The sequence below is a fragment of the Cervus canadensis genome, chromosome 2 (assembly GCF_019320065.1).
Source record: "Cervus canadensis isolate Bull #8, Minnesota chromosome 2, ASM1932006v1, whole genome shotgun sequence".
Lineage (NCBI taxonomy): Eukaryota > Metazoa > Chordata > Mammalia > Artiodactyla > Cervidae > Cervus > Cervus canadensis.
In genome coordinates, this window is record NC_057387.1 from 60,031,731 (window position 1) to 60,052,774 (window position 21,044).

The 21,044-nt window shown below is 34.8% G+C and overlaps 1 protein-coding gene across 1 annotated transcript; it reads right to left on the minus strand.

The window, feature by feature from the left end:
• Positions 1 to 6,398: 6,398 nt before the first annotated feature.
• LOC122428930 (ATP synthase subunit epsilon, mitochondrial-like) lies at positions 6,399 to 14,282 on the minus strand. Its single transcript, XM_043449093.1, has 3 exons — positions 14,217 to 14,282; positions 13,057 to 13,100; positions 6,399 to 6,597 (listed from the first exon to the last, which is right to left on the minus strand). The coding sequence occupies exons 1-3, from the start codon at positions 14,280 to 14,282 to the stop codon at positions 6,399 to 6,401; spliced, it is 309 nt and encodes a 102-aa protein (XP_043305028.1).
• Positions 14,283 to 21,044: the final 6,762 nt, after the last annotated feature.

Genomic DNA, 21,044 nt, shown 5'->3' on the forward strand with positions numbered 1-21,044 from the left:
TATAAATTATTTCTTCTTTATGAAAGTATCCCCACCCCTCTCAGGAAGATTAAATATTATCTTTTTGTAATCATGAGGGATTTAACTTCATAAGTCATGCTGATTCCATCACAGTTGACATTATCTTCATATAATCATGATTGACATATAAAAAGTTTAATTTCAAATCAATAATGTGAAATTTAGCTACAAATATCAACAGCATACATTCTAACTTTGCTTTGTTATCCAGGGCTAAAGTTCACATAATATTGTTAGGTCCTAGAGAAGTGAGTCATTTTTTCATTATTTTATTCTATGCAATATATTATACCTAGATTGTATGTGAGAAACACTTAAAAACTATTTATTGAGATGAATTAAAAAACATTAGCTTAAAATTGTGGTATAATTTCTAAATGCCCCAGAGATAATTGAAACTACTATGCTACCCACTGCCAATAAAAACATAAAGTAAAGACACTAGGACTATTGAAGAATAAAACTATACTATTTCATTATTTCTTAAAATATATATTCTGCATTAATAATGAAAAGACAATATTGATTTTGGATATAATCTTATAAGGAGGATGATTAAGGATTATAGAAACCTTTTGTTCTTTTTGGTTTCCTATGACTCTCATGAAAATGTGAAACTGTGTTTTATTATCCTCAAATCATTTATAGAGGCTTACATAAATTTTAAGACTGGAGCCCTGCCCAGCATAGCACCAAGATCAAAGGCTTATTTTCTAGTAAATTAGAATCCAGATCTTTATACCACAAGTTTACAAATTTATAGAAGTATTAGCCATGAAATAATCTGTCATCTGCTCATTAAATTTCAACACTAAAAACTTAGGGTGAAAAAGAAAGTTAATTAAGCTATCAGAAAATAGATCTATGAGTGACATTCAAATTGCATTTAGACTTTGGATATATTTATGGAGTCGACTGTAACTGTCCACAAAGCTCTGTTTAAGGAACCAGTATATTCCTTAGGTTATATCTTAGTTCAAAAGCCACAGTAAATATATTGTCAAAATTGATCAATGTTTAAAATGTATTTACACTACAACTGAAAGTAAAAGGATAATATGAGTATAAGTCAGCAATCAGATGGGTATAACTGATTGCAAATGAGAGGCAAGAGGATTATGTAACACAGAGCCCTTGTAGGAAGAAAGATCAAAATTCAATGACTGCCCCTGAATGAGGACAATGGGGACATAAAAGGGTAGGCAGGTCAGGGCAGTTCACACAAGGACAGGAGCTGAAGTCCGCTCTGAGAAAGTGCCCTGGGCAGCACAGCAAGTACTGGTCAATGACTGTGGTGACTATACTGCATGAAAATCAGCACTGCCTTCTGTAACATTTGTTAAAGTTTAATTCCATCAAGAAACCCACTGCAAATTCTACAATTAGAAAATATTCCATTAACACAAATCAACTGCCTTGAACACTAATGTAACTGCTAATAAAATATTTCATAATCAGATTTTAAATTACTGAAGGAGGAAGAGTCTTTAGACCTTATCTGGTTGGTTTTCTAGATTTGTCTTTGGACATAAATTGCTAAATATGCCTAAAGAAAAATTTGATATAGAGATAAAATCTTTACATGTGCTTGCCATTTGCTATAATAATAAACTATTACAGCAAAATATTGTATCTCTTTAGAAAAGGTGATTTTTCTGGAAATTGATAATTTTCAAATGCTTACTCTATAACAGGAAATAAATGATTTATTTAACATCAAGGTAATTAGGGTATACAAATTTTTGACTGTTGAGATTTTTAAAAAATGAGTGCTTCTTAGTGGAAACTATCTTAAAATTGTTTTTTGATGGTTGACAATTGCTTGCCAATAGAGAGACAAATGCTTGCCAACAGCATGTCTTTGGAGATGCTGATAGATAAGAAACAGGGAATAAAAAGGGGGATATATAATGGGCTTTTTGTACGTGGAAAAACATTTTTTGATGAGATATGTGGTCTCATTAGCAGAGTTAAAGTTGTTTCTAGGCTACGTTGATGGAACTGTAAAATACCAATTCAATTCAATTTAAGACAATTTTGAATACAGAGCTATATAACTACTCAAGTGGATGATCTTGGTGAAACTGAAAAAGTTGGTTTCACATTGCTTAGGCAAAAAGCAGGTTTCAAGGAGAATGATTTATTTAAGTAAAAGACCACAGTAACATTAAAATATAATGTGCTATTGAGAGAGTAGCATTGAAATATATACATTATAATGTGTAAAATTAGATATGTTAGGTAGTTAGAACAGAGAAAAGGAGTCCTTAATGGCGGTGGCTAAAAGACAAAGAAAGGAAAAGGTCCAGGAAAATAGAACAAAGGAAGACCTGAGGACTGGAGTGAGGACCTCAGGTAAAACAAACAGCCCTCCTGGCCAGCCCAGTTTACAGAGGGCAGGCTCAGGGGGAGGAGAAAAAAAATACATAAAAAGAGGAGCCAAAATTAAGTCGTGTCTTCTCTTCTCTTTGAGTCTTTTGGGTCGGCTCACCTTCATGCCTTGAGGATGTATTTTCTTTTGCTTACCAAGTAAAACTGAGCTGTAACACAGAGCTGTAACACTGGTCTGTCCTTCACTTCAAATTTTTTGCTGCGGTGAGACAGAACCTGGGAAATGACAAAAACTCCCTGAGAGATATCCAGCAGAAATTTGCGGTGTGAGTCAGGGACTTCAAATCTGGTGCTCTGTGACAACACAGAGGGGTGGGATGGGGTTTGGGGGTGGGAGGGGGGTTCAAGAGGGAGGGGACCTATGTATACCTATGGGTGATGCATGTTGATACATGGCAGAAACCAACACAATAGTGTAAACCAATTATATAAAGTTAAGTTTTAAAAAGTCAAATATGAATGATACACATCCTTCAAAGTTTATCTTCTCAATAAACCCAGACACAACTATATAAGCCCTCAAACACTGTATGAGACAAAGAGCATTATTCTAAACCAAGATGTCAATCAATTCAGTTCAGTTCAGTCGCTCAGTCGTGTCCGACTCTGCGACCCCATGAATCTCAGCAATGCCAGGCCTCCCTATCCATCACCAACTCCTGGAGTTTACTCAAACTCAAGCCCATCGAGTCGGTGATGCCATCCAGCTATCTCATCCTCTGTTGTCGCCTTCTCCTCCTGCCCCCAATACCTCCCAGCATCAGGGTCTTTTCCAATGAGTCAACTCTTCGCATGAGGTGGCCAAAGTACTGGAGTTTCAGCTTCAGCATCAGTCCTTCCAATGAACACCTAGGACTGATCTCCTTTAGGATGGACTGGTTGGATCTCCTTGCAGTCCAAGGGACTCTCAAGAGTCTTCTCCAACACCACAGTTCAAAAGCATCAATTCTTCGGCACTCAGCTTTCTTCACAGTCCAACTCTCACATTCATACATGACCACTGGAAAAACCATAGCCTTGACTAGATTGCCTTTGTTGGCAAAGTAATGTCTCTGCTTTTTAATATGCTATCTAGGTTGGTCATAACTTTCCTTCCAAGGAGTAAGCGTCTTTTAATTTCATGGCTGCAATCACCATCTGCAGTAATTTTGGAGCCCCCCAAAATAAAGTCTGACACTGTTTCCACTGTTTCCCCATCTATTTCCCATGAAGTGATGGGACCAGATGCCATGATCTTAGTTTTCTGAATGTTGAGCTTTAAGTCAACTTTTTCACTCTCCTCCTTCACAATAGTTGCCAGTAATTTCTTGCTAATAACAAAAACCAGGAAGGCTTAAAAATGATATACTTGAAGAAGAAAAACATTATTTGGAAACATTCAAGTTGATTTTTATATTCACAATGCCCTCATTCACTAATATATTTGAGAACTTTATTTTATATAACCTTAAATGATGTGAACGTTTTAGTGAGTGAACAGGAATTGGGTGTCAGCCACAATACTTACTAATTGGAATGCCCAGCCTGGTGAAATCACTGTGTGTTTCATGAAAAGAAATTGATATAGAAAGAATGCTGATATAGACATTTTTTTGTTTGTGAAGGTAAGCTATCTATTTTTCAACTAAACACTAAATTCTTCCAGGAAAAAAGCCATGCCTTTGCTTTATTTAAATATCAAGTATAGTGTTAAGCACATAGCAGTATTTTAAGAAACACAATAGAATCAGATCAGCTAATTCAGTGACTTGTTAATTACTGCAAGAAAAGCTGAATTACAAATAACCTATTTTACAATCCTGAGGGTGAAAAACATGGTTATATAAACGCTGGAAAATAACAGGAGGTGCTAAAATCTAAGAAAAGTTTCTGGGATCTTATGAAAAAATTAGAAATGTAAATTGGTTGAATAATTGTAAGATGAATTTGGTAAATGTAAGTTGCCTGAAAAAAAGTTCCCAGAGAACATTTAGACTAAAAATTAAGAGTTTTAAATTGAAAGTAATGGTGATTATTTGCAATTATATGTATACTCAACCATTATAATTTAAAAATATCCATTCATGTAATAAAACAGAAATTGATGGACTGAAGCTACATGAAGCAGCAGAGCATAGCTATTAAGGACCCACATTTTAGAGCCTAATAGCCAGGGTATGAAATCTAGTGCCACTTTCTATCTGAGTGACTAAGGGTGGGTGCATGTGTGCTAAGTCACTTCAGTTGTGTCTGACTCTTTGCGAGTCTATGGAATGTAGCCTGGCAGGCTCCTTTGTCCACAGGATTTTTCAGTCAAGAACATCTTCCTGACGTAGGGATCGAACCTAGGTCTCCAGTGTTGGCAGCTAAGTTCTTTACCACTAGCACCACCTGAGAAGTCCATGACTAAGGCTAGGCTAGGCTAAAACACTCTATCTCTTTCTGACTCATTTCTCCTCATTAGTAAAGTGGTGATAGCAATAGTATTTAGCTCATGAGGTGTTGTGAAGTCACATTAGCTGATAAATAGGAGAGCATATAGAAGAGAGCTAGGCATTAAGCATAATGTTTGCTGTTATGAGTATTATCTTATCTCATTCTTCACTTAGAGTGATATCAGTGACTGAAAGAAGTACTTAACAAGTGGATACAAACATGCACACAGACACACACACATTAATCATAACATATTTTTAGGAGAAATGACACTACCAATACAAAGCATACATTTTAAAATCTTATGTAAAAAGTCAATACTAATAAGATATATAGACAGAGCACTGAATTTTCCCTCACTTAATGCATGTCATGTGAGTCAAAAAATTCTGTAAGAAAATAAAATATTCAGCTAGTGACTATTATTTGATTGAATATTATTTTGATTATTACCTCATTTTGATTTTAGAGATATACTCTTGTATGTTAATAGACATTTTTGTTTGTGAAGGTAAGCTATCTATTTTTCAACTAAACATTAAATTCTTCCAGGGAAAAATCCATGCCTTTTCTTTATTTAAATATCAAGTATAGTGTTAGGCACATAGCAATCTTTTAGGAAACACAATAGAACCAGATCAGCTAATTCAGTGACTTATTAATTACTACAAGAAAAGCTGGATTACAAATAACCTATTTTACAACCCTAAGGGTGAATGAGCTTTTGAAAATAACATTTGGTTATTTTCTTTTTACCTTAATACTCATCTTTCTTCATCAATAGGTGGTCTAAACACATGCATCTTTCTTATTTTTAAATTAATTTTTATTGGAGTATAGTTGTTCCAAAATGTTGTGTTGGTTTTGTGGTGCAGCAAATCTAGATTTTTAGATTGCCTTCCCATTTAGATCATCACACAATTTTGAGTAGAATTCCGGTGCTATACAGTAGGTTCTCATTAGTTATCTGTTTTATACACAGTAGTGTATATAACATACATCTTTCTTTTATATAAATTATCTCTGATGGAAATTGGTAAATGTTAACATAAGAGTGTTTACATTTATTTGAAAATATGCATTTTTTTACATGCTGTCTTAGAACAAACACCAAAATATTAGCTGTGGATAATTTTGAGAGAAATATTAAACACAATTTTTTTTTCTATTTTGGAGTGCTCTGTGTTTTTCTTTATACTCCAAAATATATACTATAATCTTGGATTTCTTCTATAAAATAAAAAAGTTATGTTTTGAAAGACAGTAGTTGTCAAACCCTTAGTTCATTTAGTCTAAGGTCTTCAGAAAACAGATATGACTGCAAAGCTTGATCAACATCAAGGACAGGAATACTTTCTTAAAATCTTAATTTCACTTATTATTATATTTTCTTATATCATGCATTTATTTAAACATTTGTGAAATGATATATTTTTGAGCCATACTTCAAATTACTGGCAATGTCAGTCTATGAAAAAGACAGGTATTTTTTCCCCCCATGAAGTGAGACAATTTTCAATCTGCCATAACATGTGTTTACACATCTTCACTTTGAAAACATAGCATCCAAGTTAAGTCAGGGCAGATGATTCCTTTTTGACTTTTACAACTTTTATGCTGCTGCCAGAAGTCTTCTCAGCATTTGCTTTGAATTCTGTCTTCAGTGTATCTCTCATGGCTTTTGCACAGATCTGGGAGTACCTGAGGTAGCGGAGTCCAACCTGTTGCCAATACACTGCCACGATGTTGCCAGAATGGAGCGCCTCCAGCCTAATCGCAAAGATGAGGTCAATGTCAGCTCAGTGTGCAGCCTGGCTTGGGAAATGATATCTTTAGCTCTAATACTTGAATATATAAAATAAAGGACATAAAGCACTTGGGGAATTTTATTCTGTTAACTTCATATTACACCTTCTTGTTTACTATTAGTCATGAATTCTGTTACATCAGAATTATGCTACATTTTCAGGTCAAGAGAGCTAATTTATTTTAAACAACTCACATTTTACCCTTCACATTTTCATATTCCAAGATTTGGGGATGTTAAGGAAGGTATGCACAAGCCCCTCACAGACAATTTCCTTTTAGGTTAGAGAGTGCCCAATCTGATAATTAATCGGCCTATAGCCCACTTGGCTGGAATTCTCAGGGAGGCTGGAATTATGCCTTGTTTTCTCTTCTATACCTGTTAACTGGTTCCTTGTAAGGCACTTAGCACTGACTCCATAGGATGGAAGCTTGCAGTTTGCTGGCTTTCCTGATGGGTGCCTACCAAGACCTGATAAATCCAAAGTCTTCTACATCTCAATTAATAACATCTCGATCATGCTACAGCCTCTTGGGCTATAATTTGTGGATTTATCCTTAATTCTGATCTTTCCCCACATCCTACACATCTGTATACCCAAAGTGTGTCAGGAATCCCAACTTCTCATTGCATTCATGATGATCTCAGGCTCCTCCACTCTTATTTAAATTACTATAATATCCTCTTGATTTCCTACTTCCATTCCTCTACCCCTACATTCTGTTTTCTCTGGTGTAGCCGGAATCATTCTCTTAAAATGGAAATTAGTTCACACCCTCCTTTTTCAAGATAATTTTTGTGTTCTTGTTGTTGTTTAGTCACTCAGTTGTGTCCAACTCTTTTGCAGCCACATGGACTGTAGCCCATCAGGCTCCACCACAGTTCAAAAGCATCAATTTCTCAGCACTAAGCCTTCTTTACAGTCCAACTCTCACATCCATACATGACTATAGTTCTGATAGCAATGTGCTTAATAATCTAATGACCCTCCAATTAATAAAGTGAGATTCTAGTTTCTTAACAATTCATTGAAGAAAACTACTTTTGAGGTAAAGAATATGACTTTATTTGGAAAGCTTACTGATCAAAGGAAACTACTTTCAAGCTTAACTAATAGGGCAAGAATTATTAAAACTGTTTAAAGCTCACTTTTTTGCATGATGAAGAGCATTGAAACACATAGTCTCTTATAAATCAAACTGCCTTACCAGTAAAATTAATTTAATTTATAAATGTAACTCTAAACAAGGAGATATTCATAATGGCTGACCTATATAAACAATTAAATAACAGATGTTTTTATATAAATATCATGTTCATATTAGATGGTGAAAAGCTGTGTTATTCATTATTATAATGTAACAGAGATATTAAATAGATAAATAAATGTTCACTAATTTTAACAAAAAGTATAGTGTAGTATTATTCCATTTTCAGGTGAGAAAATTAAGAATTTTAGTCAATTCCCTAATGTATGAACTGGTGAAATTGCATGCCTTTTGTTCCCTCTTCATTCTTTCACATATATCAATATTTTTCAAAACCTCTCTTCTATTATCCAAACCTTCCTCTTACAAAATTATTGCTTTGTTTTAATTTTCAAAATTTGCAACTTCGCAGCTCTAATTCCATGTCACCTGATGACTTTTGCCTTCACAGGACTTAAAAAATAAATAGAGCATTTAAAGCTAACAGTTAACTGACATTGAGTACACAGGTTTTTTTTTCCCCTTAATTATAGTTTTATTGATATATACCTGATATACATTAAAATGCACATATATGAAGTGTTAGTTGATGAATTTTGAGATACATGTATACACACATGTATAATCCCCACAACAAGCACCTTCATCAACCTCTAAACTTTCTTTGTGACCCAGTTCCCTTTGTGCCTCTCCTGCCCTGCCCCCTGCCTAAGACTACCATTGGTCTGTGACTGTAGAATAATTTGCGTTTTCTAGAACTTTATAAAAATTAAATCAGGCAGTATTTATTCTCTTCTATATTTTGCTCTCCTTCTTTATCTCAACATAATTACTGTGAGCATCACCTGTGCTGTTGCAAGTATCAACAGTTAATTCCATCTTTTGGCTGACGTTATTTCAGTGAACAGATATAGGACACTTTGTTTTCCATTCACCTACCGACAGGATCCAAATATTTCTATTCCATTGCTCACCTTTTATTCTTGTGAAATTTTGTTTTTATGAAGTGTAGTCAGATTACCGCTCTTCCTATTTATTTATTTTTTACCTCATTTTATTAGTTTTCATAAAACTTTTGTGCTAAAAGAAAAATTCTTCCATACATTCATGGCAAAGATAGTCTAAATTTCTTCTCATGTGTTCAATATGTATTTTCCACATTTTTTTAAAATATGAATTTTAGGATCCATTTTTCAAGTTCTATAAAAATCATCTAATGGATTTCTATCAGAACTACAGAAAATTTATAGATGAGTTTTGTAAAATTTGACATATCTTTGATATTGTCTTCCTTTTCATGGATTAGTATCTGGCATCTTACTCTTGTTCTAGATCAGAACAGGAATGTTACCAGAGTTTTTTTGTAGTATGACATAGTCTGGTTTTGTGGTTAGAATAATATTCATTTATTTCTCTTTATCAGTTATTTTCCCCTTATTAATTAGCTAATATGTTTAAAAATTTAAAATAAAAGTTGTCTGCTGTTTCTTTAGAGGACATTGCATGGATACATTTAGGAAGTCTAAATATTCTTTCATTTTTGGATTGTTATTGTTTTGTTTTTTAATGTTTAGTGTCTCACTTTATTTTTGACAGTCCATTTTTGCTTAAATTGTGTTTTGTCTAATATTAATACCATAGTGTAGACTACCTTTTCTTTGATGAATGTTTCCATCAGGAATTTTCCCAACACTTTTATTTTCTATGCTGCTCTAGTGCAGATATAACTTGATTAAAAACACACAGAGAGGAACACACAAACTAATCTCCAAGCGTTTACATGTAAATTTAATCTGCATAAATTTACTGTGATTACTTAGTTGTATCATCTTACTTAGTGCTTTTTAATTTGCTTCGTGGATTTGTTCTCTCCTTTCTTTCCATTGATTCTATTGCTTATACTTATTTTATTCTCATCCTCCTCTGCTTGATTAGAAAAATGACTAATTTTTAATTTACATATATATAATTTTCATAAATTGAATGCAGAAATGATCCTTTATTTTTCTTCCTTGTTAGTATAATCTGGAATAATAGCCAAATAAGTTTTGAACCAACTAATTTATTAACATCAATCAATAATATTTTAATAAAATATTTTACTGATAACAGCTCACTCTAGTTTCATATACCCTAAGATTTCTCATCCTGATTTACCCTTTTTCCTTACTGCTTACATACAATAGACTAATATATGTAGTTAGCTATTAGTACAAGTATTATTTATTTTAAGGAAATCCATACTATTTTTGATAGCTTTGAATTTACTTTCATTTACTAGTCAAAATATGCCATGTCTTCCAAATTGAATCCACTTTTCTATAGGTCTAAAGATATTTCTACTTTTATATTTCAAATATGACTGGCCTGATCTTCCATTTATTTTCTACTTCCAAACTTGACATAAAACAATATCATCTACTGTTATGGCATGTTTAACATTTGCCAGATTTTTCCCAAGCATTTTGAGTGTTTCAACTAATTTAATCTCACAATAATAATGGTTCAAAATTGGAATGATTATTGTCATTATTTTGCAGAGTTTCATAGTATTTTAGAATAATATTTAATCATTATCTTGTAAATTGAAACTGTACTCATTAAACAATAAGCCTCCAGTTACCTTTTCCTCTTCCCCTGGCAACCATCATTTTACTTTCTGTCTCTGCGAAGTTAGCTTTTCTAACTATCATACAGAAGTGTAATTATACTATATTTGTCCTTTTGTGACTGGATTATTTCACCTAGTTAATGTCTTCAAGGTTCATCCATGTTGCTTCGTGTTTCATAATGTTCTTATTTTTTAAGACTAAATAATGTTCCATTGTATATATGTATTATTTATTCATTCATCAATTGATGAATGCTTGGGGTGATTTCACCTTTTGACTATTGTGAATAATGCTGCTCTAAACATGGGTGTATAAATCTTGTTTGAATCTTGGCTTTCACTTCTTTAGGGTATATACTGAGATGTAAAGTTCCTGAATCAGGCACTAATTCTATTTTTAATTTGTTGAGGAATCACTATATTGTTTGCCCTAGAAGTTGCACCATTTTACATTCCCACCAGAAATGTACTAGTTTCTCTGCAACCTTACCAACACTTGTTACTTTCTGTTTTTGTTTTGGTTTGGTTTTCTAGAACAATCCTGCTAGTCTTGTAAAGAATTGTTAGTCAGTCAGTCGTGTCCGACTCTTTGTGGCCCCCTGGACTCTAGCACACCAGGCTCATCTATCCATGGGATTTCCCAGGCAAGAATACTGGAGTGGGTTGCCATTTCCTTCTCCAGGGGATCTTCCCAAAGCAGGGATATTACCCAGGTCTACATTGCAGGCAGACTCTTTACCATCTGAGCCACTAGAGTTTTTATTTGCATTTTCCTGATGATTAGCAATATTGAAGATCTTTTCTTATGCTTATTGACCATTGGTATATCTTCTTTGGAGAAAGTTATTTAAGTTCATTGCCAATTTTTAATTAGGTTTTCTGATTTTTTCTGTTATTCAGTTGTAGGAATTCTTTATACATTTAGAGATATTAACGACTCTTCAGACATATTATTTTCAAAGATTTTTCAGGTAACTTTCAAGGATAAAAAATTATGTTGGCCTGAGATACTTACAAAGATCAGTTAATGCAGTAGAAAATCAAGTGAAATAGCCAAGACACTCTAGAAAATAGTGTAAGCCAGTGATCTTTAGTCTGTCAAGCTGCCTTCAAATATTAAGTATAGAAAAACCAGTGTTAAACATGTGAGGACTTAGAAAATATTGTTTCTACAAACATGTCATAAAAATCTACCAATGTATTAACTTCAGTCAACAAATGTAAATGGTGAACAGAGATTATGTTTATGTGTATAATCAAGGTTAAAGTAAATACAGACACAAGAATAAAAGAGAAAGGTAATATATGTCATTTCACAGTAGAAATGATGTTCTTAAAAAAAAATTCAACATTAGTGAAAAAAATGGTACAGAAAATAAGTTACACTGATGACATTATTTTCAAGACCCAGTAGCAAAAGGATATAACTTCAAGCTGAAAAGTCATATTCAAAAATTAATTATATTTTATTGTAAAAAATAAGCAATTTGAAAATTAATACTTTCAGAGGAGTGCTACAAATTAATTAATATTTTAATATCCATTGTATTCTTCTTTATATGGAAAACCAAAGAACTGTGTCAAGACTAGGAATACAGAGATTGCAAGAAAAGAGGAAAAATGTAAGCATTTAAATAAAAACAGCAAAATGGCATTAGGCGTGTAGCTGGATTTAGTAATAAAGCACAGTGTAGAATAGAAAATAATACTGAGAGCTTTGATTGGAGAGGTGATAAAAGAAGGGCGATGCTTTCTAAGTTAAGGAAGATTAGCATAAGAGGAGAGATAAAAAGAAAAATGAGTGTTTCTGCTTTTCTATGTTGATACTGATTAAGGTGAGTTATCACCTGACTTATGTCAATTCTGATTCCAAGTGACTCAGAGTAAGAAAGCAATGTTCGATAGAAAGGACAAATTCAAGGGACAAATATGGATCAAATTTGACTTCTGATCACTCATGAAAAGAAACATAGACAATTCTCAGAAAAATAAAGTCAACAACATGAAATCCAGGAAATGGGGTTCATGGCAGATGTGGGACAAGTTAACAGATGTCAGAAGGATGAAGGAAGTCTAAGTAGGTGGAAATAAATCTTGATATTTGCAATTCTGCTGGAGTTACAAGGGGACTTCATGTATCTATTATGAAATATAATTGCTCTTTTTTCTCAATACTAAATAAAGAGCATATTCCAAAGGAGATATATGAAAACACATCAAGAAATGTTTTTAATCTATGAGAATTAAATTAATCAAGCTAATAATATGTTGTAAAATAGGCCTGAAATGATATAAGGAAACATGATTGGGGAAGGTAGAAATAAGAGTTGTGATGAACATTTACTCAAAACGAAGTGTGTAACACAAAACATTAAGCAGGAATACGTGTACATATAATTTTCAATATATAATAATGAGCTAAATATGATGAGAAAGAACAGGGTTATATCTGCTTGTAGTGTTTTTATTAAATAAGAAAAGTGCATCCAGACTCACATGTGTATTTTGGAGGCTATTGTAAAGATACACACATTTAAAGAAGACAGCTAGCTTTTATATAAGACTAGGATAAAAAGGATTTTGAGAAAAGAGGAATAACTTACAGCAGGATGTAAACTACAGGTACAACAATGAGTAGCTGTTCTATCTAGTGAAAGAAAAACAAGAGAAAATAGGCTTACGTTGTAGAGAAAGGGATTTAAATTTTGCATAAGTTAAAACTTCCTAACTAAAAAAGGTTAGAGATGCTGGTTGGATATCTTTTTTGGTTTAATTTTGAAAATTACTAAGTCAGATTCTCATTTGTGTTTTTAGCAATGCCAAAATTGCGTAAGGCTGAGTTCTGCATGTGTTTGCTTGTCACATTACTGATGGTTTAAACAGTTGTCTCGCTGATCCTGCTGACTACGCCAATTGTCTCGCTATTCTCACTGTATACCCAGTTCATTGAACTCATAGTAGGCCAGGAGTGAGCAGGGACGATGGAAGAAAACTCCAGGAGTCATAGGAATTGCAACCACATTTCTTCTCTCCTGACTGGCACAGAAACCTTAGCAACGGACACGCTGTATTCTCTCCTCTTGTGGTTGACCTAGCGGACACAGCCTCACTGCCATGACAAAGCCTAACGTAGCCCTCAGAACTTTCTCAGGTGGAGCTTATATGTGCTTTCAGAACAAAAGTAGCCCACGGCCAAGAGGGTACCTTGTGAGGTGCATGCACAGTGCTGTAAGTGATCTCAGCTGTTACATAATCATTATTTACAAAATGTGGGACGAGAGGAGGGCATAGGGTGAGAGGGCATGACCACTCCATCTTGTCTGATTTGCTCTTTCCCTACAAATGTTCAAAGACTTCTTGTGCCAAGAATGCTGATCATATTATCTATATCAATTTTACACAAGAGAGTAAATGATCTTTAACTGTATTGGAGAATTTAACTCTAGAGAAGAATTTCCTGCTGGAGAGGAATGTTAAACCTCAAGATGAAATGCTATGGGACCAGGTAATAATGAGCAGAGCACAGGGTGATGAGGTACAGCTGGACGACGATTGAGTAGAAATTTCACAGCTGAGTTTGTCAGCCAGGTGTGCCTAAAAGTCTGGTTAAACACCACTTACCATTGGAGCTGAGGACAAATGAAAATGGCGCCTTGTGGTATTCATATGATCGAGGAATAGTTGTAGGATCACTTCAAATCTTTCAAGCCCGCACTAGATTAACTTGAACCAGTCAAGCAAGGGCTAATACTGTTGTACTTACTTTGTACAAATCTTCCTCCAAACTAGGATTTCTAGAATAGGTGAGTGTGGAGTGAAGGCTCCTCATGGTTGACTTCACAATTACTTAAATACTAGGTGCTTTAAAATACAAAACAAAACAACTTTACATGCATTATGTTATTTAATCATTATAAGGAACACAATAAGGAATGAAAAAGTTATTATTTCAATTTGCATTTTACAGAAGATATTAAGACTTTGAATGTTATAACATTACCCAAAATCTTTTAACTAGTGAAGCAGTTTTGTCTTACTCTAGAAACTATATTTTCACATACCCTCAATCATTATTCTACATATTGATTCAATTATATCTTGAAAATTCAGCAAGTTTCAGTAAATAAAGATTTCAAAAAGGTTAATCTATTGTACTATGTTAATTTATTTACTGAGTTATTGATTTATTTAGAAAATTAGTAATGTTTAGAAAAATGTACATTCTCATTAATAAATTATTACATTTAGTTACTGATAAAATGTCTACTTTCTTTTTTATGTTATGCTAATTTCAGATTTTTAAAAATCTTATTAAAATGCATCTGTTATTTGCTAGAGTTGAAAGATTAGTCATTTCCCCTTATGCGTAAGAAAATGGATTAATCCTCCTTTCTGATAATTATTGAAGAAACTGCTCTGAAGGAAAAAAAAATTCAGTCATATAAGATTTGCCTTTCAATAACACATTTATGTCCTTTTTTTGGCCTCCAGTAGAATATGATTACATTAGATCACATTTCTTTAGATATATACAAATTAGGCATATTGCACAATGGCTAGGAATTATTTTCCTAATGTTTCACAATAGCTTGAATTAATTGAAATCCTTTAGGGTATATGAGGCCCGAAGTATGTCATGTTCATGGTATAGTAGGAAATAATTAGATCTGTAGTGAAGAGACACTCCCAATTAAATCTTTATGGGAAAATGATTCTGAAATTAGCTTTAAGAAAATTGAATGGAAGCAGATCATAGGCAAAATGTAATGCTCATGCATAGTATTAACAAGGATATTTTATATCTAAACATGGAACTATGTTATCTCCCTTAGAATCAGAATATAATTTGTGTGACGTATTAGAGAAAGTTCAGTCTATACAAGAGGAGCTAAAAAGAGCATGGAAAACACATTTTTTTAAATCACAATAGGAAGTAATGTTTACAGCAATAGCCAGTGTCTTACAGATTCATAAGTAAATCTTAATAGAAGCAATTATGAATGCAAGATAATATCATTGACTTCATATAAGACATAGACTGATACAAAATCTTGGTTTCAGTTTTATTGAAGTATAATTGACATATAGCACTGTATGAGTTTATGTGTACAGCAAAACGACTTAGCTTATATATATTGTGAAATGAGTACTATAATATATTTAGCTAATATCAGAAAAATATTATTTGCTAAATTCTAGATCTGTTTCCAAATCTCTGCCATTAACTTTATTTAACTGATACACTGTTTTCTGGACCACAAGAAAAGTGCTACATAAGATCCTGTATTTCTCCATAGCGGCTGTACTAGTTTGCATTCCCAGCAACAGTGTAAGAGGGTTCCCTTTTCTCCACACCCTCTCCAGCATTTATTACTTGTAGACTTTTGGATAGCAGCCATCCTGACTGGCGTGTAATGGTACCTCATTGTGGTTTTGATTTGCATTTCTCTGATAATGAGTGATGTTGAGCAGTGTGGAGATTTCTTAAAAAACTGGAATTAGAACTGCCATATGACCCAGCAATCCCACTCCTGGGCATACACACTGAGGAAACCAGATCTGAAAGAGACACGTGCACCCCAATGTTCATCACAGCACTGTTTAGAATAGCCAGGACATGGAAGCAACCTAGATGCCCATCAGCAGACGAATGGGTAAGGAAGCTGTGGTACATATACACCATGCAATATTACTCAGCCATTAAAAAGAATTCATTTGAATCAGTTCTAATGAGATGGATGAAACTGGAGCCCATTATACAGAGTGAAGTAAGCCAGAAAGATAAAGACCAATACAGCATACTAACGCATATATATGGAATTTTAAAAGATGGTAATGATAACCCTATATGCAAAACAGAAAAAGAGACACAGATGTACAGAACAGAATTTTGGAATCTGTGGGAGAAGGTAAAGGGGGGATATTTCGAGGGAACAGCATCAAAACATGTATATTATCTAGGGTGAAACAGATCACCAGCCCAGGCTGGATACATGAGACAAGTGCTAGGGCCTGGTGCACTGGGAAGACCCAGGGGAATGGGGTGGAGAGGGAGGAGGGAGGGGGAATCAGGATGGGGAATACATGTAAACCCATGGCTGATTCATGTCAATGTATGACAAAAACCACCACAATATTGTAAAGTAATTAGCCTCCAACTAATAAAATAAATGAAAAAAAAATCCTGTATTTCTAAATTGATAAGATTTATACAATAAAACTGTCTAGAATTCAAGTGAAACAGGATACATATATTTTTTAAATCTGAAGGAACTGTATATGTTTGAATATCCCGATTTTAACTTTTTATTTTATACTGAAGTATTATTGATTAGCAGTGTTATGATAGTTCCAGGTGTATAGCAAAGTGATACAGTTATACATATATACATGTATCTATACTTTTTCAAATTCTTTTCCCATTTCAGTCATTATTTACATAATATTGAGCTGAATTCCCTGTGCTATACAGTAGGTGCTTTTTGGTTATCCATTTTAAATATAGCAGTGTGCACATGGCAATGCCATACTCCCTAGTCATCTCTTCCACCTACCTGTCCCCACTGGAAACTGTGAGTTCATTCTCTAAGTTTTTGAGTCTGTTTCTGTTTTGTAAACAAGTCCATTTCTATCATTTCTTTTAGATTCTGCATATAAGTCATATCACCTATTTCTCTTTCTCTGGCTTTATTCAGTATGACAGTCTCTTGGTCCATCCAAGTTGCTGCAAATGGAACTATTTTATTCTTTTAAATGCTTGAGCAATATTGCATTGCATAAATGTACCACATCTTCATTATCCATTCCTCTGTCAATAGACATTTAGGTTGCTTCCTTGTCTTGGCAATTGGAAACAGTACTACAATGAACACTGGGGTGCATGTATCCTTTCAGATCATGTGTTTTCTCCAGATAAATACCCAGGAGTGAGACTGCAGGGTCATGTAATAGCTCTACTTGTAGATTTTTAAGGAACCTCCATATTGTTCTCTGTAGGGCCTGTACCAACATACACTCCCACCAACGGTGTATGAGCGTTCCCTTCTCTCATCCTCTACAGCATTTGTTTGTGCATTTTTTGATGATAGTCATTTTGACCATTGTGAGGTGATATCTCATTTTATCAATAGTTTTGATTTGTTTTTCTATAATAATTAGCATCATTTCCTAGACCACCAATGCCTCTTCAGGCAGCTGCAGCCATGTTATCCCACAGCCATCTATCTATCATAGTTCATATTACAAACTGAGATTCAGTTTACTGGGGACAGGAATTTGATAAAATCTTAAAATATGACGCTGTTAAGGTGCTGCACTAATTATGCCAGCAAATTTAGAAAACTCAGCAGTGGCCACAGGACTGGAAAAGGTCAGTTTTCACTCCAATCCCAAAGAAAGGCAATGCCAAAGAATGTTCAAATTACCATATAATTGCACTCATTTCACATGCCAGCAAGATCATGCTCTAAATCCTTCAAGCTCGGCTTCAATAGTAAATGAATGAGAACTTCCAGATACATAGAACAACTGACTGGTTCAAAATTGGGAAAAGAGTACTTCAAGGCTGTATATTCTCACCCTGCTTATTTAATTTATATGCAGAGAACACCATGAAAAACGCCAGGCTGGATGAATCACAAGCTGAAATCAATATTGTCCAGAGAAATATCAACAGCCTCAGATATGCAGATGATACCAAAAGTGAAGGAACTGAAGAGCCTCTTTATGATGATGAAAGAGGAGAGTGAAAAAGCTGACCTAAAACTTAACATTCAAAAAACTAAGATTATGCCATCCGGTCCAATCACTTCATGGCAAATAGATGGGGAATATGTGGAAACAGACTCAGATTTCATTTTCTTGGAGTCCAAAATCACTGTGGATGGTGACTGCAGCCACAAAATTAAAGACACTTGCTCCTTGGAAGAAAAGCTATGACAAACCTAGACTGCATAATAAAAAGCAGAGGCAGCACTTTGCCAACAAAGGTCCATCTAGTCATATTCTGATGTTGAAGCTGAAACTCCAATACTTTGGCCACCGGATGCGAAGAGTTGACTCATTTGAAAAGACCCTGATGCTGGGAAGGATTGAGGGGAGGAGGAGAAGGGGACAACAGAGGATGAGATGGTTGGATGGCATCATCGACTCAATTGACATGAGTTTGGGTGAACTCTGGGAGGTGGTGATGGACAGGCAGGCAGGCCTGCAGTGCTGCGGTTCATGGGGTTGCAAAGAGTTGGACATCACTGAGTGACTGAACTGAACTGAACTGAGTCATATTCAGAGTTATTGTTTTTCTAGTAGTCATGTATGGATGTGAGAGTTGCTGAAGGCTGAGTGCCAAAGAATTGATGCCTTCAAATTGTGGTGCTGGAGAAGACTCTTGAGAGTCCCTTGGACAGCAAGGAGATCAAACCAGTCAATTCTAAAGGAAATCAACCCTGAATACTCATTGGAAGGACTGATGCTGAAGCTGAAGCTCCAGTACTTTGGCCACCTGATGCGAAGAACTGACTCATTGGGAAAGACCCTGATGTTGGGAAAGATTGAAGGCGAGAGGAGAAAGGGGCAACAGAGGATGAGATGGTTGGATGGCATCACTGACTCAGTAGACATGTTTGGGCAAACTCTGAGAGATAGTGAAGGACAAACAAGCCTGGCGTGCAGCAGCTCATGGGGTCTCAAAGATTTGGACATGACTTAGCTACTGAACAACAACAATAATTAGTGATGTTGGACATCTTTTCATGTTCTTCTTGTCCATCTGTATGTCTTTGTAGCAATGTATATTTAGGTTTTCTGCCCATTTTTTGATTGGGTTGTTTGTTTTGATGATATTAAACCACAAGATATGTTTGTAGATTTTGGAGACTAATCCCTTGCACAGAAAGGAAACCATAGACAAAATAAAAAGACAACCCACAGCTTGGGAGAAAATATTTGCTAATGATATGAATACCCCAATTCTTTTATTGTCTTGTTGGAATTTCTAATATGAAAACTTATTTTTCTTTTATTTGCAACGATATTTGAATAATATTGTTTCAGAGTATAAAATGTTTCTATAATTCTTGATGTAATTGAAAGAGTCTAGGTTGGATGATAAGGAATGGGGGAATTCCAATTGTATAAATAAGAAAACTTTGATTCAGAGAGATTAAATAATTAACCAAACTTGAAAAGTCTGGTTGCTGCCAGGAGCCAGCACACGAGATCCCAACCATGACAAGGTCGTGAAGAGAAGACCTGACAAGCAAGGCAGATCAGGACTTCAGGAATTTTGAAAAGCTGCCCCGGCGCTCACCTTAAAGATGATCTCTGTCTTTCTGAAGTTTGCTATATTAGACTACTCCCTAATTTCTGTGACATGGGTAGAAGGCCTTCCCCATCTCTTTCCAAACAGAATCAACTTAGAACTTTAATTAATATGTCCGCCGGATGGTGATATCCTATACGATTATCCAGGATGAAAGGAGTGTTTCAATTTAGACCCCTTTGCTGGCATTCTAGCCTGCTTGGCAAATGCGTCCTAATGCACATAACTGCTCACAGCACCTTAATCATAAACAGCATAAAGAACCTGATCACATAAAGGCCCTAATAGGCACAGAGCCCTTTCGGGGGTGAGGAAGCCCTATTAGAGAACATAAAAATATTATTCTAAAAGTGATTATAGTTAAATATTTAGAAAAATAAGAGTTTAGAATTGTTAATTTTAACCAGGAATGCTAAATGGGGGCTGCCTCACTGGAGCTGCAGTCTTTGCGTGGTAAACCTTTTAGATAAATTTAACTGATAACTTCTGCAAAAGGACTGACCTTTGTGTTCATTAAAGAATAGATTATGGAAAACAGCTTTGCATTCACCTAGGTCATAAAATGTCAATAGGCCCCAAGGCCAGAAGATAATGTACAAGACTCTCACAAAGAAGTATGCAGAAAACACCCTGGTTTCGTGAAGGATGAGCCGATGTAATATTAAACTATCTTCCCCTTAAAAATGTACTAACTTAGAATATAAAAGTTACGGTAAAAAAAAAAAAAAAGATTTGCCAGACTCTGCTGCACCCCCTCTCCCGTCTGGTCACTCTCTCTATCTCTCTCTCTCTCTCTCTCCCTCGCAGACTAGGCCCTATCAAGGCTGGTCTCACGTGTCTTCTCTCGCTGACGCCGTTCATCCTGAGGGTACCCCCTGGATCCTGCCAAGGCTGGACCCCGGCAGGTTGCTAGTTAATGAAACCTTTGCAACAAAATTAAATTCCATACTTTTAATGTTAAGTTTCTAGTTTGTACATGGAACCAAAATGCATCTAATGGGTAGCTGCTTGCTTATAATGATCTATCCTTGGACAAATGTTCAGTGTACAATGAATAGAAACACTTTGAGGACATTTATGCTCATGCTGAGGTGCCACTTTAAATGCTTTCCTGAATCATTATTGACATTCAATTATCTTGTGGAAAGTTTGTGGCCTCCAGGTTTTTGCTATAATATTCCAAGTATAATTTACATAGTGCTTCTAGTGATTGGGAAGGAAACTGCAGTGTTATTCATATGCAGAATTTTAGTCCTTGATGAGTAAGCTATT